At 44.0% G+C, this 27,281-nt stretch overlaps 2 protein-coding genes and 1 long non-coding RNA gene across 3 annotated transcripts in view; 1 reads left to right on the top strand and 2 right to left on the bottom strand.

Moving 5' to 3' along the window:
- The window catches only part of GTF2A1 (general transcription factor IIA subunit 1), a 32,365-nt gene extending 28,397 nt beyond the window's left edge, over window positions 1-3,968 (bottom strand). The window contains exon 1 of the mRNA XM_074824868.1: window positions 3,688-3,968. Coding sequence (XP_074680969.1) covers window positions 3,688-3,717 — 30 coding nt within the window. The 5' untranslated portion in view covers window positions 3,718-3,968. The remainder of the gene's footprint in view (window positions 1-3,687) is intronic.
- On the top strand, window positions 2,015-25,861 carry LOC141923524 (uncharacterized). The gene is made up of 2 exons (XR_012623322.1): window positions 2,015-2,733; window positions 24,233-25,861. It is a non-coding gene; the product is annotated as an uncharacterized LOC141923524 (long non-coding RNA).
- Window positions 18,507-27,281, bottom strand: part of STON2 (stonin 2) — an 80,114-nt gene continuing 71,339 nt past the window's right edge. Inside the window, exons 6-7 of the mRNA XM_074824861.1 lie at window positions 24,171-24,373; window positions 18,507-23,084 (exon numbers count right to left, since the gene is read on the bottom strand). Coding sequence (XP_074680962.1) covers window positions 23,001-23,084; window positions 24,171-24,373 — 287 coding nt within the window. The 3' untranslated portion in view covers window positions 18,507-23,000. The remainder of the gene's footprint in view (window positions 23,085-24,170; window positions 24,374-27,281) is intronic.

Consider the following 27,281-nt stretch of genomic DNA (forward strand, 5'->3'; position numbering starts at 1 on the left):
TGTTTACACAAACCATCTAAGACTCTGAAGTTGAATGACAAAATTAAGTAAGCATACACTGCCTCCTCAAAAAATAAGCATGGGCATACAATTACTAAACAAGCCTAAAGATGTGATAGCAGGTGAGTTAAGACTTTCAATAAATTTCCACATTCAGTCAGAGAAAGCAATGAGAACATAATGGAAACTTTATAAAGATTGCTATTAAAATAATCATGCTTTCATCTGGTTTATATTAAAGTGCCTCCCTCATAAAGAGTACATTGCAGTAAACTTCAAGTTCTTTTAAGAGTAAAATACTCAAATCACTCTTCAATAAACACTATTCCAAACACTTGCTATAGATTAAAGACAACAATTAAAATTCCTGATTTATTAGATACAACCACAAACACATAGAAAGATTTGAAATCTAGCACTTCCCCCTCTGGGAACATAAGGAAATGATTATATTTCACTTTCTCTGTGCATCTTGTAAAGAAAACTCCGAGTATGGTGAGACTGCTACATACGCACACACACTCCAAATCCGAGGAGCAACCAGCAAGCTATTTTAAGAAATGCCACATGCCTTTGGGGGCTTACACTTCCTACATTCCTTCAGTTTCAAGGGTACAAAAACGGCTTCTCTTTGTAATTATTATCACAACACTTGGGATTTCAGCAGTTTGGATTTTCAATAACCACCACATTATGGAAAGATACACCACGGCACGCTTCATGTGCTTGACAGCAATTTGTTCCTGGTTGCTTCTGCAGTTATCCCTGAAATGCCACTAATCTTTCTCCTGTCTATGCAGTTCCAGCTGGAAGCTAGCTCTACGACAGTTCGAGGAGCACACTGTAAAGGTAACTAGTTTTAGTCACAATTACGTCAAAGAAGTGTGTAAAAACAAGCAACACAATCTACATTGTCAGCATTACAATTTGAGCTTTTTTTATGTTGTTGTGGACTTTTACAAATAAATTACCTCTGCCACCTACAAAACCTATACTGCATATAACTGTTAATGTCTTATATTTGTCCTTTGTTAGGAAGGATGGACTTCTAGCAATTCAGATCCAATCAGATGCTGACATGATACTATTGACATATTAGGCTCAAAGTCTAGCTTCCTAAAGCTATCACCTGGTTGCAGTATTTCAAAATGTTCCTATTCATCTTCGGTAAACCTAGGGTGAACATCTTGATCCTTGCTACTGATCAAGACCTGAATTTGACAAAGTTGACCATGCACTGTTGCAAAGTTTTACTACTTAATTGAAAATTAGCCTAAAGAATATGTGTTTGAAGCATGCTCATTTTAAGGTTGGCTTTTGCTATTCCAAACACAATGTTCAAACACAGACACCTTCCAACTTTATGGAAGTTATGCCAGTACAGAAATACAGCCAAAAGAAATAAAGTCTTAGTAAACTGTTGAAACAAAGATATTTACAGGTACTCTGGAGATTATTCAATATATATATGTATTGCTACTCAGTACTAGATGAAAAAAGAGAAGCAAAAGCTCTAGTCTACTGTACAGAAATAGATCCTTTTCTTGCAATCAAAAAATAAAGCCAGAAGTTTATAAACAGAAGGACAACTAACAGATTCAGATTACACACATTTAATACGCATCCTACTTAGTAACTGCCTTGAATGTAATGGATGACTACTTTTCTAAAATCTTCTGATACAACAACTGACAAAATCTCAAAGCAACGATGCTGCTTTGCAATTGCATGACCCTAACCCACAGGCAGGTCTGTAAAATTTCAGATTTGGAAAGGAAAACTAGGATGCTTTGCATTTTCTTTTGTATGCTGTTTTACAGTATACCAAATATTGTAATTAAACCAAATATTAGTGAAAATTCTAAAATGTTTGCTCTGCTTAGCCTGTAATAAAATATTTGTATACTTTCGTCAGCAGAAACACACAGAAATCACTGAGTAGTATCTGTGGCCCATGACCCATAGACAAAACTTTAATATTAACATTACTTTTAGGGCAACAGCTGTGGTCAGACCTTGGCAAAGCGCCATAAAATAAGTACCACATCTCTCCTTGATGTACTGGGTAAGAACTGTTTAAACTCTGCTTTCCCCACCCAGCAGAAAAACTATTTCGAAGAGCTTACGGGAGCACAGGACCGTGCACTAGCTGTATGCTAGAGACAAAAAAAAAAAACAACACACAAAACAAAAAACGGAACAAAAAAACAGAGAAAAAAAAAAAAAGAAAAATGTGAACAGTTTTCAAATGCAGGAGAGGATGAAAACTGTCTTTGTGCACGGCGTAAAAGCAAGGGAATGTCCATTTACACCGGCTAGGAGACACCCCCCCCGCCCCCGCCGGCAGAAAGCACCACCGATCCGCAGGCCGGCGGCGGCGGGCGGCGCGGAGGGAAGGGAAGGGAAACCCGGCGAAAGCCCGATCGGATCCGAGGGACAAGCCGCCCGTCTGCAGCCTCCGCCGCGGACGCATGCACCTCCCAGCCCGCGCTCCGCGGCTCGCTCCCTATTTAAAGGCTGATGTGGTGTTTAAATGGAGAGGCGGTGACGTGGGGCTGGAAAGCACCTTCCCATCCTAGCAGAGTCTATATTAGAGAGCGGCAATAGCTCTATATAAACAGGGCAGCCACAGGGAGGAGGAACACAAGGAGCAGGGAGGCAGAAAGGCAGGGGGAAGCCATGATGGATCTGAGAGCCACAAACAAGGGGGCCGAGCCCGCCGCCGGGACGCCGGTTTGTCTCCTCCAGCGCTTCGGGGCGGGGGTCGCGGCCGGGGGGCGCGCAAGGGGGAGAGGAGCGGAGAGGAGAGCGGCGGCCGGGGGGGCTCGGTGGCCGCGCAGGTTTGTGTGACTGCTTGTTGCAAACCTCTGTGAGTACAAGTGCAGCAGCCAGCCACCCGCCAAGGTGCAGAAAGCACGAGAAGGGAACAGGGGGGGAGAGGGTTGGGTTGGGGTTTTTTTTCTCTCTTTTTAAAATAAATACTGCCTCGCTCGCCGGAGAGGAGCTGAGGGCTTTCGCCCGGCTTAGCCGATCCGGCCGGGCTGGGATAAGTGCTTTTCAACCATCGTCTCCTTATAAAGCAACATAAAATGGCTCCAGCGGAGCCCGGGCGGGCTTCGCCGCCACCGACACCACAAAACCGAAACCTGGCTCGGGCACCGCTTCCCCTCGCCCCGGGACGGCGGCGGGGCGGGCGGCAGCGCCCGCGCTCCCCCGCCGCTCGCTCCGGCTCTCGCCCCTTCCCCGGGCGGCTCCCTCCGGCGGCGGCGCCCCCCGCCCTCCCGCCCTCCCCTCCCCGCCGGACCCCCAGCCCGCGGGCGGCGGCGGCGCAGCCCCAGCCTCTCCCTCGCGGGGCTCCGCCGCCCGCCGGACCGGGCCGGGCCGCGCCGCCCCCGGGCCGCCGCCCCGCGCCCCCGCTCCCGCTGCCCCTCTCCCGCCGCCCCCGGCTCCGCTCTCTCCCCGCCGCCGAGGCGGCCGGCGCCGGGCGCCACAAGTTGGCTCCCCGCCGCGGGGGTGAGGCTGCCCCGCGCCCCCCGCCGCCCCTTCCCGCCGGGGGGAGGGGGCCGGGACCGCTCGAGGCGGGCGGCGGGAGGGAAGGGAGTGCGGGGGAGGGGGCGGCGGGCCCCGCCGGCCCCCCCCGCCCGCGCTGCCCCCGGGGCCCCCCTCGCCCCCCGACCCGGTCCTTACCACGGGGTTTGTGTTAGTCGAGCTCGCCATGTCCCGAGCCCCCCGGGACGCCCCCAACCGCGGGGGGGGGAGTCGCCCCTAAAACAATAAACCTGCCCGGCTGCGTCCCCCCAGAGCCCGCGCGTCCCGCCCCGGCTCACGGGCAGCCCCGCGGCCTGGCCCGGCCTCGTTCGCCGGCCCTGGGGCTGCAGCCGCCGCCGCCAGCCGCCCGCTCTGCCCGCTTCGCCCGTTTATATAGCGAGAGCCGAGCAGCTGCGCGAGCGGCCAGGGCGAGAGGGGGACGCGGGCGGGGGGGGGCGGCGCGGCACCGCGAGAGCTGCGCGCGAGACCGCGCCGGGCCCGGCGCCGTCACGTGAGGCGCCCGCCCCGCCGCCATGACACCTACTGAGGCGGAAGTAGCTGCGGAGGCCGCGCACCGGGACTCCCGCGCGGCCGGCCCTACCGAGGCGGAAGTCTCTGCCTGGCCTCGGCCCGCGGCGCCGGAGCCCCGCCCCGCCCCTCCCCGCGTGTGACGCCATGGCGCCCGCGCGGCGGGCAGCGGCGGGGCGGGGCTGTGAGGGTCGCTTCGGCCCGCCGGCGCCAGGCCATCGGCGGCCCCGGGCGGGGGCAGAGCGCGGGCTCGCAGGCGGCGACAGCCTTTATGGGGGAGACGGCTGGATCCGCGCCGGCCCGTCCTGCCGGGCACAGTCGGCGCCCGGCTCGGGAGACGTTAACGCACCTCAGCGTTGCTCCGTGGCAATCGAAAACTGCAGGGCAGAAACGGCTCTTCCTGGCACACAGGAAGGGGGTCTTAAGCCCTGCCTGGCCCGGTCAGCGTCGGTGCCTTCCCTCGCAGGCCCAAGGCCCCACGGGCCGAGGGTCCAGTGCTGTAGGCCACAGGCCCCAGGGCGTTTCTGGGCCCTGTGCCACCACCTACATTAGTAACTGAATCCAGAGCTGATCAGGAAGAAAGAGGCAGCAAAAATCTAAGAAATGACTGACACCATCCATCAGGGTCTCCCTGGCCCACGGGTGCTTACTGATTTGCAACACTGCTGCTTTTAGCAGTTCCTCACAGAACAGGTGGCAATAGGAACTCCCAGCGGTGCAAGAAGTTGTCAGAGCCCTGCCAGCTGGCTTAACTTACATTTGCCCCTCTTTATTGTCTTCTCTTCCATTCTTCATCCCCTTTCTCTATGGCAACCTGTGAGAGACCCATAATACAGGAAGATCTTCTCAACTATGAGTATTGTTCCATCAAACTTAACCAATGTTACCTTCACTCCACTCATCCCTTAGATCTCCACCAGTAAGTCGCCTGTGTAAGTTCCACTCATGAGCAGAAAAATAACATTGAATTTTGACTGAGCATACACAAGGCATAGCAGATTATGTTTCTTCAACCAATACTGCAGTGCAGACTACATCTGTTTTGCTACCTTCAGACTAAAGTCTTACCTATTAACGAGCCCAAGTAACAAGTTTAGAAACTCCCACCTGGTATCTTTTGATGAGAAGGAGTTTTTTAGTGGGTACAGGAGACCTTCCCTTCCCATTCCTCTAAATCTCATATGTACACCTCCTTCCCTTCTGGAGAGCAGACTTTGTATAGGGACATGACTGGTGTACAGTGGGCCAGCTGATGAAACCACTGTTGACTGTGCATACTGCTGGAGCCCTGGCCAAGAATAGCTTAGTTTACAAAGTTATACTATTCTCAGCTGTCAAACTCCACCTTCTTGCAGGCGTTTTCCCCCTGTGTAGCAGAACTAGCAGGACTGAAGAGGTTCTGCCCCCTTAGAAGCCATAATTCATGGGCAGATGAATGATCTACAGGCATTGTTTGAGGTGCCTGGTAGTAATCTGTCACAGAGAGTTTGTACTTCACTGTGAAGTGAAACTGCTGAAGTGACTGGCATGCCACCAGGAAGGAATCAGATTGCCATTCATACCCTTCCTTTTTTCAACACGAGGCACTGGGTAGCTACAATTTCCTTCCCTGGAACCCCCTCCCTGTGTTTCAAAGTGACTTACTGAATCATTAAAAAAATTAACATATGGGCATGATAGCAGTAATGGCTCAGTCTGGTATCACACTCCTTTCCGTAGTTCAGCAGACTGTCTTCCCAGAAGGTAAGACCTGTGTGCATAGCACTATCACAATTTCTCAGGCACCAATATCAAGATGCAGTGCAGTACTGCAAACTCCCCTGAGTACCTCTAAAGAATACTGTTGTGAACAAAATCAAGCCCTCATGAGAAATGCTCCATTGAGTCAGATTAATGGGCCATCTAACTCATGACAATTCAGCTGCTGCTTTGGGAGAATGAGCAAGTTAGCTGCTTGAAGTGTGTTCACCTTATTTTTCCCCAGCATCACAGCTGCCTGCTGTATCAATGTTAGGGGATTCTACTTCATTTAGCATTTTCTTAGACTGGAATAATGTACATGTTTATGTATAGTGCAGCAGAAACTGATAATCTGGATAGCATCAGTAGGCATAAGCTACCTAACAGCATTACTTTTATAGTTAACTGTCTTTATCTGCCAGCAGTCTCCTTTGTTTGCCAGTCAGGCATGAATCATATTAATTTTGTGTGTTATCCTGTCTTCTTTCTCCCCAAGGTTTCTACCACTGACAGCTTGGGGGGGGCTTTACCAGGTTTAGCAATAATGTCAGCTTTACTGTTGGCTGGACACTTCTATTTTAGCCATTGTACTATCTAGACTAGAACTCCATGCTGATGATGGACACTATACCCAGAGCAAAGACATTTCAGTAAACTTTCTTCTTCACTGCAAAAATTGTGCCAAATACGGGATAGCGTAGGGAAAAGCACATTTTTGTGCAAGATCAAAAGCTGATCCTTGGTGTGCTAGAGGAAGAAATAAAGAAGTTACCACTCAATCCTAGTCACGATTATAATTCTTTTTCTACCAAATATTTAAGACTAAGACAAATCATTTTTTATAGCCAACACTTTGTACTCAGAGGCATACAGCCTGCTTCAAGTGCCCTGGATGATTCTCTCCTGTTAGTACCAGAAGCATCCCTTGCTTCTCAGCAGAGCGAGTGACTTACTACTGCAACAGTGTCTTGCTAAGGTAATATAAAGGGTCTAGGATATGGAGATGTTTTTAGTTCATCTCCTTTGTGGTCCATCAGAGAACTACATGTTTTAGAAGAGAGATTTTTGAACTTGTTAGTAGGAAGCTTGGGGAGGGAAGGAAGAAATAAGTTTTCTTCAGTATGATTTTTAAGTTGATTGCACTTCCATTCTAAAGTTCTTAGCAAGTACTAATGCGTTGTTCTTCACAGTGTATCTTTCAAGAAGATATTCTGCAAAGGGATAACTGATGTATAAGTATTTGCTAATGGGAGGAGGAATGGGACACACTTGAATCTAGAAACTCAAAGATGTTAAGTACCAGCGATTGCCACTGAAGATCACACCTGAAGCTACTCTTCTGCCTCCCAAGAGCAGACCCTGAGTATGCTTCATCTCCTGCACCTGGAGAAATTGGTACCCGATCAATATCAGCATGCCCTCGTTATCCTTTGAAAACATTTCTGATCATACAGCAAAGCACAGAGTACCTAGTATGGGGTATTACTGACACAATAGTTTATAATTTCTTAGTTACTGAAACAACAGAAAAGCTTGTTAAGTGTGATGATATCAACTGGTTACCCTCCCCCCCGGAGAACTATGCAAGGAAAACAAAAATTGATCTTAACTATGTTACAAGAGTGCTTACCATCAGCACACCTTCCAGATTTGTCATCTTAAGTCTTGTCCACATTACCAATCTGCTACTGTAGTTGCGCTGGCGAAGTCTCCCACTGTGGGCGTAAAGACAGCATACAATTTTCACCCAGTATATTACACTCTTTCCTTAAAAACAAGCTAAGCCAGTGAACACTTTTCAGAAGGCTTTGGAGACATAGTATTATTATTAGTCAATGAAGTAAACTTTCTGACCCAATCTCCGAAACAACAGTTTTCCAGAAGAGTGAGGATACACACATTTAACTTTAAATTGCAACAGCATGAGTTAAAAGGATAAGACAGGAGCATACACAGAACCAAGTCAGTCTAGAAAATGTTAACAGGGGAAAAGCTGCCTGAAGTTATGCTCACACAGTGTGAGTTTAGAGCTTATGTTCACCTCTATGTTTATCTTGCTCTTGCTGCTTCCATTCACTGTACCAAAGAGATAATATTACCTTAAATAAAATTTGAGAAAGTGTGTTTGTTTGGGTTTTTTGGTTGTATTCGTTTTTTTAAAGTGTCCCTACAGAGCTCAGAAAAAAATAGTGAGTGGCTCAAGCCAGAATCCAAAACTTTGTGCACAGGCAGAAGTTAACAACAGCCATGGCAATACCAAAGCTTTTCTGGATGCAACCAGCCCTCAAGAGTCAGAAGAGATCCTGACGCATAATGAATGGAGTTTATGTGATATTAGTTTCAAACAGTGTTCAGGTATTGTATAAACATTCTTTAATTAAAAGGTATAAAAAAATATATATCTAACAGCCTGCTCGCCATGATCTAGTAGCTGGAAACAAAAGCCAGTAAATGTATCCCTCCTGCCTTCAGCACTAGATTTCCACACCCCCCCCAAATTTTTACACAAGGCAGAAATGGAATGAAATAGCTCCCATCACCCTTATTCCAAGGCATCTCTGTTTTTCTAGGTGGATTTACTCTCACACCTAGAATCTGAAGCACAACAATAGGCTTTACCAAAGCACACTAACACTAGTTTTAAGGGTCTAATATATGCACAATTCAACTGTCCTCCTAAGAGACCACAGAGAACCAAACCTTGTCATCCTAGAGCAATGTGGTTTGTCTCTAGTGACCTTTCAGAGGGCAGACATTAATGTTTCAGCAATTCTCAGCTTGAACTGCTAGAGCAGGCAAGGCCTTCAGAGAAGCTTGCTACGCATTAAGCTTTTATTTCATGATTAGACCTTTAGAGTCTCAGGCTTGCTCTGCTCTTACCAAGTGCTTACTCAAGCAAAGTAGGAAACACAAAGAATTTTTCTTTAATATAGACTAAGACACTTTACTGTTAGAATGCATGTAGTTGTTTGAAAACAACTTGTATATACACCTTTCTCATTAGGGCATGTCTAAACAGGACAACAAAACTATGCACTTACTTACACACTCAAAGCCACATACCTACCAACACTAGAAAACCATCTTCCCTTCTTCAAACAAAATAAGTTACATCTTCACAGAAGACTACGTTAGCAGGTGACCAGCTACTACAGTTGTTTCATTACTGTAACTCCTTCTGTCCCCATATATCTCCAACAGACCTCCCAGGCCTTCAAAGACGAACACCAAAAAAACCCAGAGGCCTGTACACCCACCAGAAGACTTTCTTTTAAAGCTGCTACTAACTGATAGACCTTTTCCTCTCAACGCTACGACTTCTCTAGCAGAATCACAGTTCCCTCTCTGTTTTATACACACATGCCATGTCAGATTTTGCAAAACTATTCCTTTTCTAGGACCACATGTGCCAACTCTACTTAGGGAATTGACTCAGCCTCCCTCAGCCCATCCCTCAAAATACCACTTCACACAGCTGCCCCATGGTCTTTGTAACAGCTGTGTCTAGTAAATGATCGGTTACAGCTGGAAGAGGTAACAAGCTTTTTTCCAGGCTGTTGCCATGTGCTGTGTTTTTTTACACCTTAGCAGAGGTTTCTGCTGTCATAGATTTGTGGATTAGAGATTGTTTCTTTCATGTCTCTGGTTGACAAAACTACACTTATTTCGTAAAGGCAAAACTTAATTGAGACACTGACCCCGCCGTTCCCACGACCCCCAAGCATTCAGCGATAATGAGGGTTTCAGGCATTCGCACTTCCTTCCCATACCACTGTGTGCTCGTTCCGTCCCTGTGCCACCACGCTCTGCTTTTGCAGTTGTGCCAGTTCCTTGCTGTGCCATTTTTTTTTTTTTTTTTTCCTGTGCTGGCTAATATTTAACCTGGATCAGTTTCCTGATCTGGTTCATAGAGCAGCCCCACAAAAGACACGTTAGTCCGACTGAAAGAGCTGACAGGAGTAGAAATAAGTGACCAGAGGAGGAAATGCTTCAAAACAACATTGTTGCCAAATGCTTTGTCATGTAGAAAAGTCTCCAGGCTTCCTTTTATTGCAGAAGAATTGGCCATTACTAAAATGCACACCCCACTTGCTGTAAGCAAGCTATAATGCTTGTAGTAGGAAGATTACTGGTCTTAGGGCAGAGACCACCCGTTTATTTTTCACATGTATGTATATATTTGGCCTAATGCTTAGGTCTCTGTAGACTGAAACATAATTTGAATACAGAGTACTGATTCTTAAATAGCTAAAAAAAGCCCCTAAAATTCTGAAGGCTAGAGCGTCTCTGCAAGGGCGTGAGCTAAAGGAGTACCTTCAAGTTACACATTCTGTCGGTACTACCTTGCTTAAGTGCTTTTTAAGTAGTAACATTAATCACTTGGACTGCGACTGTTATGAATCACAGCTACTCAGCTGTGATGAGGTTCTGACAACAGCCAAAATATTGCTGGCTCTGATCCATGAAGCCGAGCAACAAAGAAGTCAGGTAACAAAAAATCTGCACTTAAAATACCAATTAGGTTCTCTCTACATGCAATGTCCTACATTATGGATCTAAAGCAAAGCTTTATCTAGCATGGTGATAAATGTTTTTACTGATTACTACCATACATTCCAGCCAGCAGCTATGATGTGCGAAGGTCCACGGCAAAACTGAATTCACTTCAGCAAAGTTATTCCTGATTTATACAGGCATCGGAGAGTGAAATATTTATATTTGCACGGAGTGATTTACAGTGTGGCTTCACAAGCCTTACGTACCTCAGACTCCACGTCATGACTTAGGATAAAGTAACCACCCTAGACTGTGCCAGAATACAGATATGCAGCATGTAACTATGGCATGGTGCTGGTCTGTGTGCATGATAACCCTGTGATTCCTTTGGGAGTGCATGCATGTTTGTGCAGCCTCGGCTTCCCTCACAGAGCTGGCAGGGTGGGAGACTGCACACAGGCAGCCACCGCCACGCAGGGATATGCTGTGGTGTACTTTACCCGGTAGTTTGTCCCGTGGCTGCACGTTCACGTCTCCATAAACTAAAAATGCCTTCGTGCAAGGCAGGTTTGCTCCACTTCGGATGCTCACTGCCTTCCACTGAGTATGTCTGTCCCTCTGTGCCCAAGTGAGTGGCCTCGCAAACCAGGCAAGCTTCTGACTTGCTGAGGATCACACAGAGCTGCTTTACGGCCAAAGAGGCTACAGCTTTCATGGAAAAACCATGGGTGTGCCCTACACTTTACAGCCTATTCAGAGGTGATCATATGTCCCCTCTGGGACCCAGCATGAAAGGGGTCAGGCAGACAAGACGAATCTTTGCCTTTTTTTTTAACCTAGATGAGTCCTAGGGTTGTTTTTCACAGGACTGGGTGGAATTTGCAGAAGATAGCTCCAGTTCAGTTTTGGCTATGTTCAGCCTTCCCAGTGAGGAACGGTGAACATGAACTCAGTTGTGGCCAACCTGTGGTTTAGGAGTGGTTGATGTGCAGTTCCCATGCTGGGGCTAATTACCTAACTGGCAAAGTTGTACTAGTGTGAGGACTGCTGGGCAGTCGGAGTCCTGGGCTTTGAGAGAAAGGAAAACAGCAGGAATGAGCCAGCCCAACTCATCCTGTAATGGAGCTGTAGGACCCTAGACATTTATTGCCATTTCTAACCTGTGACCCATTTCCAGAGCTCCTCTCTGCTAGAGTCTTCATGCGAAAGGATGTGTAACCTGGGGGTCTTCGGCATACCAAGATTTTGACAGCTGCAAATGTAAAAAAAATGTGAAGTTGCATGCACAGACTGGAGCTCACATTTTCCCTCAGCTGCTTGTTCCTACTCCCTGCCTTGCTGCTTTAGATGAAAGATTGTTTTTTCCATCTTAAGCATCATCTTCCACTACAAATCTTCCCAGCTTTGCAATATGACCTACTGTCATCAGCCATCTCATTTCTCCCGTAGACCGACTCTAAGCAGATTAGTAGTCAGCACGTCTCTATCTCTGTTGAAAGAAAACATTTCTAGTGAGGCATCCCATCACACCCACTATACCTGAAATTTTCCTTGCACCCCGTTTTATGGTATAGGCAGAGCATGTGATGAGCAGAAGACAGCACTTTCAGTTTATAGAATTTTCAGACAGCTGCATTTGTGCTGGAAGGACTGATCCATGCTCTGACCCATCTGGCCAGATGCAGATGCAGCATTAATGGTTATAGGGCGAGGGCCAAACACCGCCTTTATTGGATGTGGTTTGTAGGCACCAGGGGTGATTTTTCCCAAGAAGTTCTAGCTGTTGCAGCCAGCCCCTGGCAGTGTCTGCACAGGGCTGGGCTCAGCTCAGGTGAATGTTTTCACTGGCCACCTGCCAAGGAGGTGCTGATGGGAATCATCTAAGGTGAAGCAGATGAGAGTACCTTCAAAGCCAAAGTGATGATATCTCTATCCACATCACCCAGACTGTTACATAAACGTATGAGTGGTCAAAGCGAGTCCCTTGCCCTGCTGCCAAAGCCAGCTGAAATTGGAGATGAGGCTGGAGGATGTGACCAAGTAGCAGTGGTGCAGAACTACGGAGTCACTTTCTTTTAGATGTTACAAAGCAAAAAGGTCAGCAGTAGTGTTTAAGCTGTGCAGCTTATTCTCTTTCCATTACTATAGATCTCTGCTATAAATTTCCAGGTCTATCCTGTGCAGTTTCCAGCTATGGCTTTCAAGACACAATTCACATGTCTTTCTGAACATTGCAGCAGGCAATGTACTATATTGATATCAGTGTAAATTGTTAAGGAATGATGTAAATTGTTAAGGAATGAAGAATACAAGGGCACGAAGCAGAGACATTCAAGGTAAATCATGCTACAAATGCTGTACGTCTGCTAAGGACCTCAAAGGGGGAAGATGTTCTTCTGGGTTAGGGAAACAGTGGAGGGAAGTTAGATCTGCATTCAGCTGGGGCTCTATCATTCCAAGGCAGTGATTTAATGCTATCTTAGCTTTCTTATAATCTGAGAGGTACAGTCTTTTATTTCAGTTAGGTCGTCAGGTGGCTTAATTTCATAATGTTTGAAAAGAACTATGTGATTTTTAAATGTAAGGTGACAGGAGAAGACAAAGTAATATCCTAAAATGTATAGGCCGTGAGTTTTTGCAGGTTCATGGCATCAAAATAGTTAACTCCAAAGGTAATTGCCTAGACTTTCCAGCACTACTTGAAAATATCACATCACTTGGAGTGTACCTTAATAACTCCTAGGTGGAGGTCATACATTTGGTTGACTCAAATCTGAACATTCAGAATCAATTACAAAATGTAACCAGCATGAATTACCACTGATTTTATCAAACATGTTCAGTTGTTCCCACATGAACATGAAGAAGAATCTCCCTCTTAGGCAGAGAATTTTTGTATGGGAGATTCCCAACAGAATGGGGCTTTTCTAGCAAATTTGAGGAGGAGGCTTCTATCAGGAAGGTAGCTGTCATGAACTCTGACTGTGGCTGCACTGTAAATGCTTCTTTTCCAAATCGAAAGTGAAAGATGTAGCCACAAGAGGGAGGCAGAACTCCTATGCCAGTGTAGTAACCCCAGCAGAAAACAAATCAGAGAAATACATTTTCAAAATTTCTCTTTGTGCTAAAATCGTCCAGTAGCACTCATTAAGAGCAATGACTGTTGGCTGTAACTTCTGTAAAAGTAGGTTCATAATGCATAGTAAATGTTAAACCTTAAAATTAGGTAAGAAATTACTTCAGGACAGATTGAAGGTGATTTTCATGTGCTTTTTGTGAGTGCTGGGAAGGAGAACTGTCCCCATGTTGTAAGGGATTTATTTTAAAAGCATATAGTTGTATTCTTGCAAAGCTCTAATAGAGAAGGATAATTTTGTTTCAGGAAGGAGACTTTTTTACAACAAATTACTTCTTAGAAAATACACACAAAGATATATTTAAACACTTGTATTTCCATAGCCCCTCAGCAGACAGATAAGGCACTATCATCAAATGGTGCTATTACTTATCCTATAAAGTACTTTCACTGAGCAGCAGTCCTTCCAGGTTCAATGAGCTCAGCAGAGAAAGATACTTGTCTGGAGAGAGAGGGCAAGTCTAGTGTCAAGTTCCTGCTCCAAGGACTATTTCCAGGATTTACTCAACATCATTTCAGAAACTACAGTCAAGGATTGGCAAACTCAGTCAGTACTCTAAACCCTTGAAATCTTCAGTCCCTCTTTTCAGTCTTGAACTGTCTCCACCTCTGTCCTGGCCCTCTAGGTAGCCTCAAACAAGGAGGAGAAAGGGAGCCAAAACTCGTTTGCTTACCTGCAGTGCAGGGCTCTGACCACTGAGCAGGTTTATAGCAATGTTCATGCTAAGCATGGCAGCAGATCAGAATCCTCTGAAGAGGGAAGGTAGGAGAATGCTTGGCTTGAAAATCATCTAGGACTGTGGTAGTTTGAGGCACACACAAGAACAGTAGGTGTATGTAGACATCTTTCATGCCAATTTATGAAAGCTTCTGGGAATTTTGGTACTTCCAGAATGAGGCAGCAGCTGCATGGGGGTTTACCAGATGGGAGTAGTGGGCTTGGCTGCCCAGACTCGAACCTAGCCCCACTGGTGTACCTCGGGGCAGTGGGGGGTGTCTGTCTTCTAAAGAGTGGATGGAAAATAAAGAGGTCAAATTACTGTTCTTTCCATCATACAATGCTTAATTGTATAGGCCTATACGTGCCTATACAACACGCATGTATGCTTTTGGTTTTTAATAGTTAAAAATTGTCCTCTTACAGCATTTTCTGTTGGAGGTATTTAAAGTGTTTGATGGATGTAAATTTAAACTGAATCTGTGCATGACTGTGCAGGCAGGTAAGGACTACTTGGGTGAAAAGAGCAGTCGACACCACTGAAAAATTAATGTCTGTTGGCCTTTTCTCAGCTAAACATGGAATCAGTGGAGGTAGACAACTCTTACACCCAGTTTTGAGATCTAAGTGGTTTTCAGTGTGCCAACAAATTCTGCATGGTGTTCACAGTCCTGAAAACCAATGAGACGTGTGTTTCATTGAGTCTGCCTGATGCAGCAGGTCAGTAGTCCAGGCAGCTTGCAGTTCAGACCTCACAGCTTGCAGTTACCACTAGAGAGCAACAGTTCCTTAGGTCCGGCAAAACTAGGGAGCCTGAGCACACAGCTAAACACCTTAGCATTCCAATCTGTAGTTCACCTCTCCAGGTAGACCCCATACCACAAACCACAATTTACCTAGCAGAAATGCCAGTCAACTCACACTTTCATCATCCTGTGTCCTTTAGATCCTCTGGCCCCGTACAATTCGAGAGCTGATTTTGACAATGTGGTTCAGTTCCAAATCCAATTCTATTTGTTCACAAACATGCCAATCTTTCATCATATTCATATTCATATTCATTTTTTTACTGAGCATTTTTTCCGTTGTTCCCAGGATCAGTGTTTGTAGACTGGGACTCCCCAAGTCACATTTTTTGCGTAGTTCCTGACTTGCCATGGGGCTTCATGAGGTATTAGCACACATTTTTCTCAGTTGAGATTGTAACTAAAGCGTATTCTATTTTGCCACCTGCACTCCCCTGGTTGTTCCTCTCACAACACCTGTCAGTTCCTGACTGCCAGGGATATTTCTTCCTCCTAGGCAAATAGTACCTATAACAGCTCGGGGGAAAAAAAAAACCCAAAAACCTGCTGACTGATGCAGTGCAATTTAAGCAAGATTTTCCTCAAAGGGAGGTAGGGACAGAGGATGTTGTAGCGGTTGAACTCTATTAATCTCTTAGTTGAAAACTGTCTGCAATTTTGCTTTTGTTTCTCATGACCAGAAGCCAGAACTCCACTACAGTTCTGCCTGCATCCATGCACTGACAGGAGGTTTTCCCATTTCATTCACTTTTAATCTGAGTACTCTCTGTATTAATACAATTGCTGAACTGACCATGCCCTAATGAATTTCTTTGCTTCCATACAGAGGGGTAGAGTAGAGCTCTCCATTTCTGTTCTCCATAAGGGAAACCCCCAAACAGGGAAGGACCAGTCTGCCCACATCCCCTGAACCCCAGCATGTGGCTGCTAGTTTTAGCACCCCAGTGCAGCTGCAGGCAGTGGTATAGTCACTCCTCTCCATCAGGCTTTGCTCTCTCATTATTCAGGGTTGAGAAAGACACCTTTAATAGCTGGTGTTTAAAGTACAATTCCAACTACTTTTTTGTATATGGCAGTTGCTGTCAGGCTTCTAATACTGTGACCAAAAGGACAGGATCTTTTTCTGGGACTGGTACACTTCATGTTTCAGACACACGCTGGGTCACAGACCTGCACCTAAGCTGGAACAATGGGCTGCTTCTCTATCTTTTGCTTTACCTCAGCTGACCTTCAGCAGCTTTTCTTCTACTCATAAATTTATAACATGTCTGGATTAGATGGTAAGGGCAATCATGGCAACTAAGAGCACTGAAAGAAAACTGTGGTGTCTTTTTCTCTCCAAATTGTGCTATCTCACTCTAGTGCTGTCTTTTGTTTGGGTACACATTGCACTCTGACTTCTCCATCTCTTGTAGGGTGTTATTTTGACTTGTATTGAAGGACTGCACTGTTGACAAGGTACTCTGAGCTCTCTTGTTTCAAACTTCCAGCTTTTTCTAGAACTCTTTTTAAAACCATTTTGCATATTATCAGGCTATCATGGTTAATATAATCCTATGTTCCCAATTTGATAGTATCATTTCCAGATGTCCCTGAGTATCTGAATTACAGTGAATAAACTGCTATTACTAACAGCCCCTGAATCTTTCGATTTAACTTTCCATCTTTCTTCTGGCTGACCTGATTTATTCTTGAATAATGAACATGAGTATGAGGAACTGAAGTCATTAATGCCTCAAACATTCACTGAACTGTTTGCTGCATTGATCTTCTAAGGAGGACTGCTAAACGTTGGCTCTATTTGTAAGTTTGATACTTTGTATAAACGATGCAGGCATTGTTAGCCACTATACCCTTGAAGAAGAGCTAAAAGATTGTTAAGAGGGGAACATCTGCCCCAGAAGGAGCCAAAGGCTGGATGATTGCCCGAGAAGCATGAAGTCAGCCAAAACCGGCAGTAACTTGGGGAAAGGTAAAGGTGGCAGGGGGAAATTGCAACCACCAACTCAGTTGAACGAAACGGTTAATGCACCCCGTCCCCCCTCAATGTATGGGCAAGACCCATGCTCTGCCTTTTCCTTGCCTCTCATGCAAATGAGTTTGTGGAAAACCTGCCTCTCTTTGTCTAGTATGCAAATCAGCCGATAAGACGAACTTTACAAACCCACAGAAAACATTGCTGAGTGTGCGCCCACCACCCAAGATTACCAGACCTGAGACAACGCTGGAACCTGGGGTGGTGATCTGGATTCTTTAACTCTCTTTCTCTCCCTTCCTTTTTTCTCTTCTCTTTTTTCTTTTTCTTTTCTTTTCCTTTTCTTTTCTTTTCTTTTCTTTTCTTTTCTTTTCTTTTCTTTTCTTTTCTTTTCTTTTCTTTTCTTTTCTTTTCTTTTCTTTTCTTTTCTTTTTTCTTTTCTTTTCTTTTCTTTTCTCTTTTCTTCTTTTATTTTCTTTTTTTTTTCTATTTTCTTTTTTTCTTTTTCCTTGTTTGTCCCTTCCCTTCCCTTCCCTTCCCTTCCCTTCCCTTCCCTTCCCTTCCCTTCCCTTCCCTTCCCTTCCCTTCCCTTCCCTTCCCTTCCCTTCCCTTCCCTTCCCTTCCCTTCCCTTCCCTTCCCTTCCCTTCCCTTCCCTTCCCTTCCCTTCCCTTCCCTTCCCTTCCCTTCCCTTCCCTTCCCTTCCCTTCCTTCTTATAGACTTATCAATAAGAGGCCACATAGCTTACTATCCTTTTCCAAGATTGTTTCTATCGCAAATCAAACATTTTAACTGGTCATTTGATGTCTTTTCAGTCCGGGTCATAACAATGAGGCATTGTTCCCTGTGTACCTCCATTTTCTTATACCATAAAATGATTGATTTACTGTCAGTTGTACTGAGGCATACTATGGAGAACGTGCTGAGCTCAGAGCAATAATCTGAGCAGCCCTTATGATGGGTATCTGATTTTCTTTGGTCAACGAGACTGCCCAGCTCTTCAGTCTGATTCAGGGAGTGCTCTTGAGAAAAACAGCAGACTGCAACTGGTCTCAGTGACTGTGAGAGAAGTGAAAGGATGTATGAAACGATACATGGCTTACTCAAGTTTGAAAGAACACAGAATCACAGCAGAGGACTCTGTAAATAGTTTAGACCTTATCCTTACACTTGCTTTGCAAACAGATGTTCTGATCACAGGAAGACACTGCCCTCGCATGTAGTCCTGGCTTTAGCAGTCAGGGAACAGAAGCAGAAGAGACTCACTAAACAGAAGCTTCAATTCTCAATTACTTTGTTTCAGATGGCTTCATTCAAATGTTAGAATTATATCAGCACTGTTCCACCCTCTCTTATGTGGCTCAAGCTCTAGGCCTGCTCCATTTCCTTTGCAGTCTATTGTTCAGTCTGGATGATCAAATGAAATAATCTCTTTTCTGTATATAGTCCCACTACTTCTAATTTATGTCCTTCTTTATGCCATTCAAAACACTCCCTTTTTCTCTTCTGAATTCAAGACTTCTGACTTATCAGAATATACAACACATACAACTTCAATTTCACAATGAAAATGTGGATATGCTGTTTCATCTTAACATTTATTTAAGTTTTCCCATAGTTCAAACAAACATGAGATCCCATTTCAATGGATAAAATAAAAAGAAAAAAAATAAACCACTTCTACAAAGTTAGCCAGTGTATAGACTTTCTTATTTTACAAACCAAAAAGGTAGGAACATGTTACAAAATAATCATCAAACCAATCAATGTCAATAGTGCAAAGAATGAATTGCAAGTACAGGAGAGAGGGAGGGAGGGTAGGACGGATGGGAGGATGGATGGATGGATGGATGGATGGATGGATGGATGGATGGATGGATGTGTGAGTGGGTGGGTGGCTGAACAAAACAGGAAGGCTACGAACAGCTATGCCTGTTACCACACAAAATATCGTATCTCAGGCAACTCATGATACAGATTTAATTTTAGTGGCAGAAGAGGGTAAGTACTTCACCCATAAGTGATCTCTGTGTGGTCCAAATTCTTACGCTGGCTAGTTCTGGAGATGAATACAGCTATAAACATGAGCTGCTAAGAGTCACTGAAAGGAATTTTTCACCCTCTGGAACAGAGGTGACCTATCAAGGGCTTGATTAGTTTGTGCGCATTCAAGGGCCAAGGAAATTACTGAGAATTTCATGCAAGCAACAGAGTAAGTACCTCCAGGCTGAACTTTGTACACCTTTGTACACTCTTTAGCATGCAGCTGCTCTCTATCCTGGGAGGTGAATGATTAAGAGGGAATTTTAGCGGCTACTAAGTCACGTGGACAGATAGACCAACAGGTCTTGGATGTCCTCTCAAGTAAATATGTCAGCCAGCAACCCACCAGAAAAATTTCTGCAATGTTTCTTATGATACTGCTACAATAAAGAACCTAAAATCTGTCTCCTTCATAGGATGACTAAATTTGAGTCTAAATAAAAGGACAAAAATAACATCAGTCAGTTAAACTACTTCTCAGCAGAATTTACCAATTTTCCTTTGCTAGCAAAGTGTCCATAGTTAATAAATGTAAGAGGCATTTACTAAAATAAACTCAGCTGCCCAGAGATGTTGTTCATCTTTACGCCTTTACATCAAAGACAGTTTATTTTTCTAGGCAAAATTCCCTGCAATACCTCAAGTCGTACCACAGTACAAAAATGAAACAAAACCATAATGAGAAATAGAAAGAAGGCTGAAAGTGGGAATAGCTTCGGGGACTAAATGTATGCTTACCTTGAAGGCACATTTCCTGCACGGAGTGTTTGAGTACTACAAAGCTTTCAAATAAACCAAAGGACAGTGATTATATCTTTCTCAAAAGGAGTATTAAACTGAAACTATTCAAAGAAATTCTTCCCCAAGATAAAAAATAATAAAATCCATCCCTACTACAGGCATAGCTTGTATCTAAATATTTTCTGCTACTCTAAAACTGACAAGCTTCTCAGCTCTTTTCCCCTCACTCCCATTAACAGCTTGTCCAAATTACTACTGCACCCCTATGAGTGAAGAACATATGGTTCATGTACATAAAGTTCATACGTGACAGTATCTAACACTAAAAAATTGGCACTTTTTAATCACACAAGAACAGTGGAAGCCTCTAAAAGGGCACTTAGGATCCCGGTGTTCAAATGCTCAGGGCTCGTAATGGTGCTGGACTGAAAAAAGAATTCAGTGGTGACACCTGGTGATACCAACACTAGATTTTCTGAAGATTTTGATTGTTAGTGCTTTTTTGAAAAATCAAACTACTTACTCTGGTGCTTCAACAGGAAATAAGAGCTTCTGAAACTCTGGCCAAGGTGTTCATCCTAAACTCCTGAAAATTCAGTGGCAGGTACATCAGAAAAATATTCTCCAGCGATCAGAATGGATTAAAATAGCTTCTCTATAAATCATAATGCTTTTCCAGTTTTGCCTGCATAACTTCATGAGGATTGGAAGAGTTACTTCTGTCATACAACTAACTACATAAGAGAGATCAGAGTCAGGCCCATAATCTTTCTTTCATTCATTAACTTTGAATAAAAAAAAAAAATCAGTGATGAAAAGGTAGAGAAATTAAGTAAATCCAGAAACCTCCGATATGTTCATCTTTCAATGTTTGGGGCATGAAATATTCTGTGGCTGAAGTATGATACAGACTGAATAGTTTAAGAATTCAACAGAGATGGAGAGTGATATTCCTTTGATTTTCTACCCTCTTTAAGGAGTACAATATAATTTTGTTTATTTGCTATTACTTATTTGTGTTTTCAAAGGCCGGAGGTCAAAAAGCAAAAATTCAGACACTGAGCCTACAGATCAGAGTAGGAGATCTCCCAACTGTTTCTTTCACAAAACATTCCCACACTTCCTCAGCAACATCTCAGCACTCTTTCACAGCTTGGTTTTGTTGGATTTCTTGCTGGTCCTTTTCAGAAACTGTACACTAGGAGCTGCAGTGAAAAACAGGAAAAACACCCAGAAGTTCTTTGAATGCCTTTGAAAAGAGTGAATTTTGTAGAGAGGAGTTGCCATGCAACTCATCACAGCCAGCCTGTAACAGAGCTGAGAACCAGTCACGAATTCAGCCTCATGCTCTCAGATATTTCACAACCTATACAAATTACCATTTCATAAATAATAATTCTTTGCACTTTATTGGTAATTTTAATCTACTGATCTCAAAATGCTTCATAAAAGTTAATAGCATTCATCCATTTACAGAGAGATGTTGCAAATGCTTAGTACTGACTGGTGTGTTCCCAGGAGCAACCTGGGCTTCAGTAGGACTCCCTGCAATAGAGTATTACATGCTTATTAAGAAGTCCTAGAAGGACTGAGACTTTACTTATTTATAGTGGTGTACCTGTGTAAATAGATATCACTAAGTTGACACAGACCTGAAATTTAGGTGCATATAAAAAGGCATTTATAAGTTCCCTATAATTTGTTTTAAATTCTACCACTACCAGTTTTAGACTCAGTGTAATTAATCTCATGTTTTATTTGGGGTTTTAACATTGTAGTGATTTTTATAGGAGTCACAGTGAAAGTAGTAAGTTGAAAGTGTATTAATTTTCTGTTATATGAGATGTAAAATAAAATAAATTTATAAATTTATAAAAAAGCTTTCATTTTAATTCACTATGATTTTAAATTACATTGTCAAGGCTTTCCAAATGTGGGATTTCAAAGTCAGCAGTAACCTTTCCAAAGATAAATGATCTAATAATTTAAAATTACCTTGAGACAAAATATTATGTAAGCCATGGAAACAACTACAAAAATGGGTCCTTTGAACACTGTTTTCTCTAAAAATATATATGAATGAGTGACTTTCGCTTTCTGCATTTTTATTTAGAAAGAAGTTTTAAGACTTGCTGTTTCTTTCATCTAAGTAGAGATAAAAAAAGTCTCCATGATGGAAGCTTGTTGTTAATGTCTAAAAAGAGATTTTGGGTCCCAGTTAGTGGAGGTTTTACAAAGATACAAGTTACTTATATTGTAGGTTCAAGATAGAACATGAAAGTAATATTGTGCTGGACAGACTTCCAACGATTTTCAGGAAGGCAAACAACACTGTCTATTAAAATAATTGTGTTCTGATATTTTCAATAACCACCCACATTACCCATCGAAGAAAACATATTAAAAAAACCAACCCCCAAACCAAACCCCAATGTTTTTTCCTTAAATATCTTTCTAGGCAGGAATGATCTAATCTTAGCGAAGTCCCTCCTGTATCACCTCTATTGTAACACACATTCCCTGTTCCATCAAGACAACAGAACAGCCCAGACAAACAAATACAAATTTTAAGAAATTGTAGAGGCTTTCTTGTAACTTGTGCAGAGCCCAGGAAAATGAGCACAATGACATGTTGTTCAGGGGATGAGACAGGAAGGGGTGAAGAGAAGAACAGCTACATGATTAGCTGTCCTGTCCGTAGTTCATCTGCTTGGCCATTTACTATGTTTAGGATGCAGAGTTTGTTGATTCTCCAGAATGATGCTCAGGGTTTTCACTCTGTTGACCACTTCAGAAATGAGATTTTTCATAATTTTTCACTTGATGCTCCCTGGGTTTTATCTGGCAGTTCAGAAGGAAGTGAATCTGCCAATGACCAAACCAACAGGCATACAATAAAAATGCTTAACACAGGAGGGCAAGATTGTAAGTGAGATAAAGGCTGCTTTCTGGTTTGGCTGTGATGGTGGCCAGACCGTACTTCACTGCAGAACCTAGATGGTGAAGAGGCAGAAAAGGCAAGCTTGACTGTAATACGAGTCATTCTGTCTATTCCCCAACTGTATTTAAATCGTTCCAGAAAAAGCCCACGGGTCCGCTTCAAACAAACCAATGATGAGCTTCTTCTCAAAGGACAGATCATCACAAGGAAAAATAATACTCTTCAGAGCATTATTTTAAAAGTAGTACTCCATACTTTTCAAAAGAAAAACATCAAACCCCTGCAAATCCTTTCTTCCAGGTCTGTTAATTTGACCACCCCTCCTGGGACTTGCAGACTGATCTTCCTTCACTGCATAGCACATTCATTAACATTTGCAGTATCTTCTCCCTTCAGATCCTCATTCAAGCTTCTTTTTTGCTCTATTTCGACCTGGCAGAGGAAAAAGAGGGAGAATGTTTGTAATGAGAAAGGGAAATGGAAGATACAAAAATCTTCCTTAGTGGTGGTTCGTGTCCTCCTCAGGTGAAGAAACTCTTGGTACACTGAGAGGGTTGTGAAGAGAACACAGGGAGGGAGGGAAAGCTGGATTTCGTTTACTGTAAGTGTTTTCAGTCTAATCCAAAGAGTTTTATGATTCAACAGTGTTATGACATCATATCCAGAAGAGATAATGTCATGCAGAGAACCAGTATCACATGATTTTGTATACACTACCATCCCCAGCTGTACTTTGAAAGCAAACCTAGAACCAAATCTGCAGAGGACAGGTGGCTTCCTAAGTGACAGCAAAATTGACAGCCAGCCTCAATTTTAAACTCTAAAGACTGATTCAACACATCCAAAAACTCAGGGATAATCCCATGTTTAATTCTTAAAAGGGATACTTAGGAAGATCAAATACTGTCTCCAGGGAATTTAAGAGACTACTAAAAATGTCACTATAATTACCATTAAAAATATTTGCCATGAGAATCTTTTCAGTATCTCTCATTATTGCTCTTAAAGAAGGCAGGTAGGATGCTGATTTCTCTGCTGAGTGATCAGCTAACATGCAAATTTTGGCATACTGAGATTCTTGGCAGGTATATGTATAGTGTATTTTCCCATCTGCTCCTCTTCTTAGGGAAGGCAGGAAGAAGAAATATTGAAGCAGAGAAATAATGTGATCCTTTTGTCTGCTGTAGCACTCCCGCTGTAGCACTCCCACTGTAGCTGTGATGAAGAGCAGCAAAACTCCCTGTTCACACTCTTACTGTATCAGCTAATCCCCAGCAGCTGGCTGTGTGTATCCTCTTCCACAAAGCAACTGCAAGCAAGTTTACTCCATCTTCGCTGAGGGATAATACACTGCTTGTTTGCCATGAATCAATAGGCTGCACACAGGTAGCTACTGCACAGAGCCTGGCATGTGCCAAATTCCCACCTCATCTGCCCATGGTATTTTGTCTGTTCACACTTTTCAGGACAACAAAGTATGAAAAGTAACCATGGTGACAGCCACATGCTCAGTTTTACCTTGTAACTGTAGTGTGCTGAATAGTTGACCCACTTCCTCACATCGGTCTTGTCCTCAACAGAGATGGACCGAACAGTGGCTTTGGATGCAGAAGTGGTGGGCATGTCAAATTCCACATCTACATAGCGGACAAAACTGGAAGGCACTTCCCGGTCAGAGCCAAGCTCTAGGTGACAGAAGAAGCAGTGAGGATGGCCAGAAGCTGGAAAAAGAGAGCAAACAGATATGAAAGTTGTGTTGGATGGATCAAAACCCACAACATCTAGGAGGAAGCAACATCATGAAACTGCAAGAAACTGAGAATCTGCCTGCGTGAACTAGTTCATAACAAGTGACAGTATATTACCTATTTCAATGCTGTTGGAGTCTCCAGAGGAATTAAACAAACTGCAAAAAGGACTGCCAATCACTCTAGTTTGCTTTTAGTGGGTGAAAACACAAGATGTAAATCGAGCACAGTAGGGTAAAGGCATCTCCCCTCTTCTGATTCCCCCAGTGTATGTAACACGCCAAGTACATTGTGGCACATCCTTCTGAAATGTCATGTATTGAAAGTAAGGAAAGGTGGGATTTGGCAGATATTTCACGTTTATTTGAAACCGTTGTCCGTAGTTTTAGCAAAAGAAAATATAGTGGATAAGGTTAAATGCTGGGCTGCATCAAGAGAAGTGTGGCCAGCAGGTTGAGGGAAGTGATTCTCCCCCTCTACTCTGCTCTTGTGAGACCCCACCTGGAGTACTGTGTTCAGCTCTGAGGCCCCCAGCATAAGAAGGACATGGACCTGCTCGAATGGGTCCAGAGGAGGCCACAAAGATGACTGGGGGGCTGGAGCACTTCCCCTGTGAGGACAGGCTGAGAGAGTTGGGGTTGTTCAGGCTGGAGAACGGAAGGCTCTGCGGAGACCTTATAGCGGCCTTCCAGTACTTAATGGGGGCCTACAGGAAAGATGGGGAGGGACTCTTTATCAGGGAGTGTAGTGATAGGATGAGGGGTAACGGTTTTAAACTGAAAGAGGGTAGATTTAGATTGGATATAAGGAAGAAATTCTTTACTGTGAGGGTGGTGAGGCACTGGAACAGGTTGCCCAGAGAGGCTGTGGATGCCCCGTCCCTGGAAGTGTTCAAGGCCAGGCTGGACGGGGATTTGAGCAACCTGGTCTAGTGGAAGGTGTCCCGGCCCATGGCAGGGGGGGTTTGAACTAGGTGATCTTTAAGGTCCCTTCCAACTCAAATCATTCTATGATTCTATGAAACAACTTTCCTGGTTTCAAAAAAGCAAATTTGTGCACAGCTTGGAAATAATTGCTTATTGTTTACTGTAACCCATGAAAAGGTGGCTAGTCATTAAAGATGGCAAGGTGAGGAAGTAATCATGTTTAGCTCTGTCATCTGTAAATGATAACCTCTGTTACTAGTTTTTCCCCTTTTTTTTGCTGGACAGCAGTGATGTTAAAAATCAAAGTAGGGACTGCTAGTTAAGCTAGGTTGGTTTTATTTCTGATTGCTGCCAACTCCCTAAGCTCTTGAGCAAGTAATTTAAGGTCTGTGCCTCAGTTTCTCTGCCTGCAAAATGAGGATGAGAGCCTTCAAAGACACCTTGGACTTTCTGATTGAAGGGATCCTATTATCTAAGTATGTGTAAATGAAAGTAATGTATAAAAATAAATGAACGGAATCCTTGTCTGACACTATTATAGGATTTAGAATTTCTGACTACTCGATGATTGGGAAAGTTCTCCATCACAGCTCAGTGAGTGTAGAGGACAGAGACAAGGAAGGAGGAAGGCACGCAGAGTAAAAAGAACAGGGTGGGGAATGTCCAGAAGCTCCCTCTGGGAAGAGGAGGAAAACACCAACTGCAAAGGACTTGCAAGCCTGGGCCTTGAAAAGAAAGTAAGCTCCTCATCCAGAGCTTAGTCCAAAAGTCAGCCTTGTTGAGCTGAAGCTTTAAAAGCAAGCTGTGAGATTATACTACTTGCCCCAGTAGGATAAAATTGGGCAGTCTTTAAAGGGTTTAGGGATTTCAACATCCCACTTAACCTCTGAAATAGAGTTGGAAAAAAATTTGAGCTCAATGTAAGTCCGGGTCAAAATTTCATCTAGAGTCAGGCGCATATTTCCAAACAGTCTAGCCAGAGTCTTCTCACAACTGGAAGGTTTATAGACTTATGTCTGTGCAGCAAATCCAACAAGAGGCTATGCAGTTCAGCAGGTACTGCAGAGATACGCAGCACCACAGCTGGAGCCAAGTTATGAATGTGTGGGTGCTATATGAAGCAGATATAAAAGCTTGAGTTCTGCAAGCATTAAAATACATCACCTGCTTTTCATCAGAATTTATTATCCCAAGCAGAGTGCTGACTTGATTGCCCTGGTTCTAGAGTGAGCTGGGATCTCTCTGACAGTGCTTCCCAGCTTTTCATACCTGGAACGCACTTTTTCTGGATAAAAAGCAGTGGCACACAGCAGACCTTCAAGACCACCCACCATGGCCTAGCAGCAGCCCCACATGCTCTTGGGGCGATCATTGTGCCCTCCAGCACTGCAGGGCTTTTGCTTCTGGTCAGTTCTTGAGCTTGGCTCTGGTGGGCATGCTTGTGGTGGCAGCGCACTTCAGCCTCTGCCATGGGACATTCGGGTGCTGCTGCACATACCTGGGAATCACTGCTCTCTGGTATTGCATTATGAAGATGCCTAAAAATGAGTCACTCCTGGCTCAAAAATTCTGTGTTCAGCACTCAGTAATGGCAACCAACTCCCAGTCTCAGGCTCCCCATAAGTTCATATCTCTCTCCTCACTCTGTACCAGTCTCAGAGGACTCCTCATTATAATTCATCCTGCTCATCTGCTTTGCTATGATCTTCCTCTCCTCTAGTTTGCCATGGGTTGCTCTCTCCTTCAGACTGCCTGGGTTGCAGTGGAGGCCCACAGCAGCCCAGGAGAGGTGGCTCCGTGCTCTGGTGCAAGCCACATCCACAGCTACAGAATGTTCAGCTTACGCCGCTACACTCCTGAGCTGGCATGTGCTCATGTGCTGTTGGGATGGACACATGTGAAGGTAACACTGGAAAGTGTTTAACTGGGCTTGAGCACACTGTGTGACAGGTGCT

Source organism: Strix aluco, chromosome 4 (assembly GCF_031877795.1).
Source record: "Strix aluco isolate bStrAlu1 chromosome 4, bStrAlu1.hap1, whole genome shotgun sequence".
Taxonomy (NCBI): domain Eukaryota; kingdom Metazoa; phylum Chordata; class Aves; order Strigiformes; family Strigidae; genus Strix; species Strix aluco.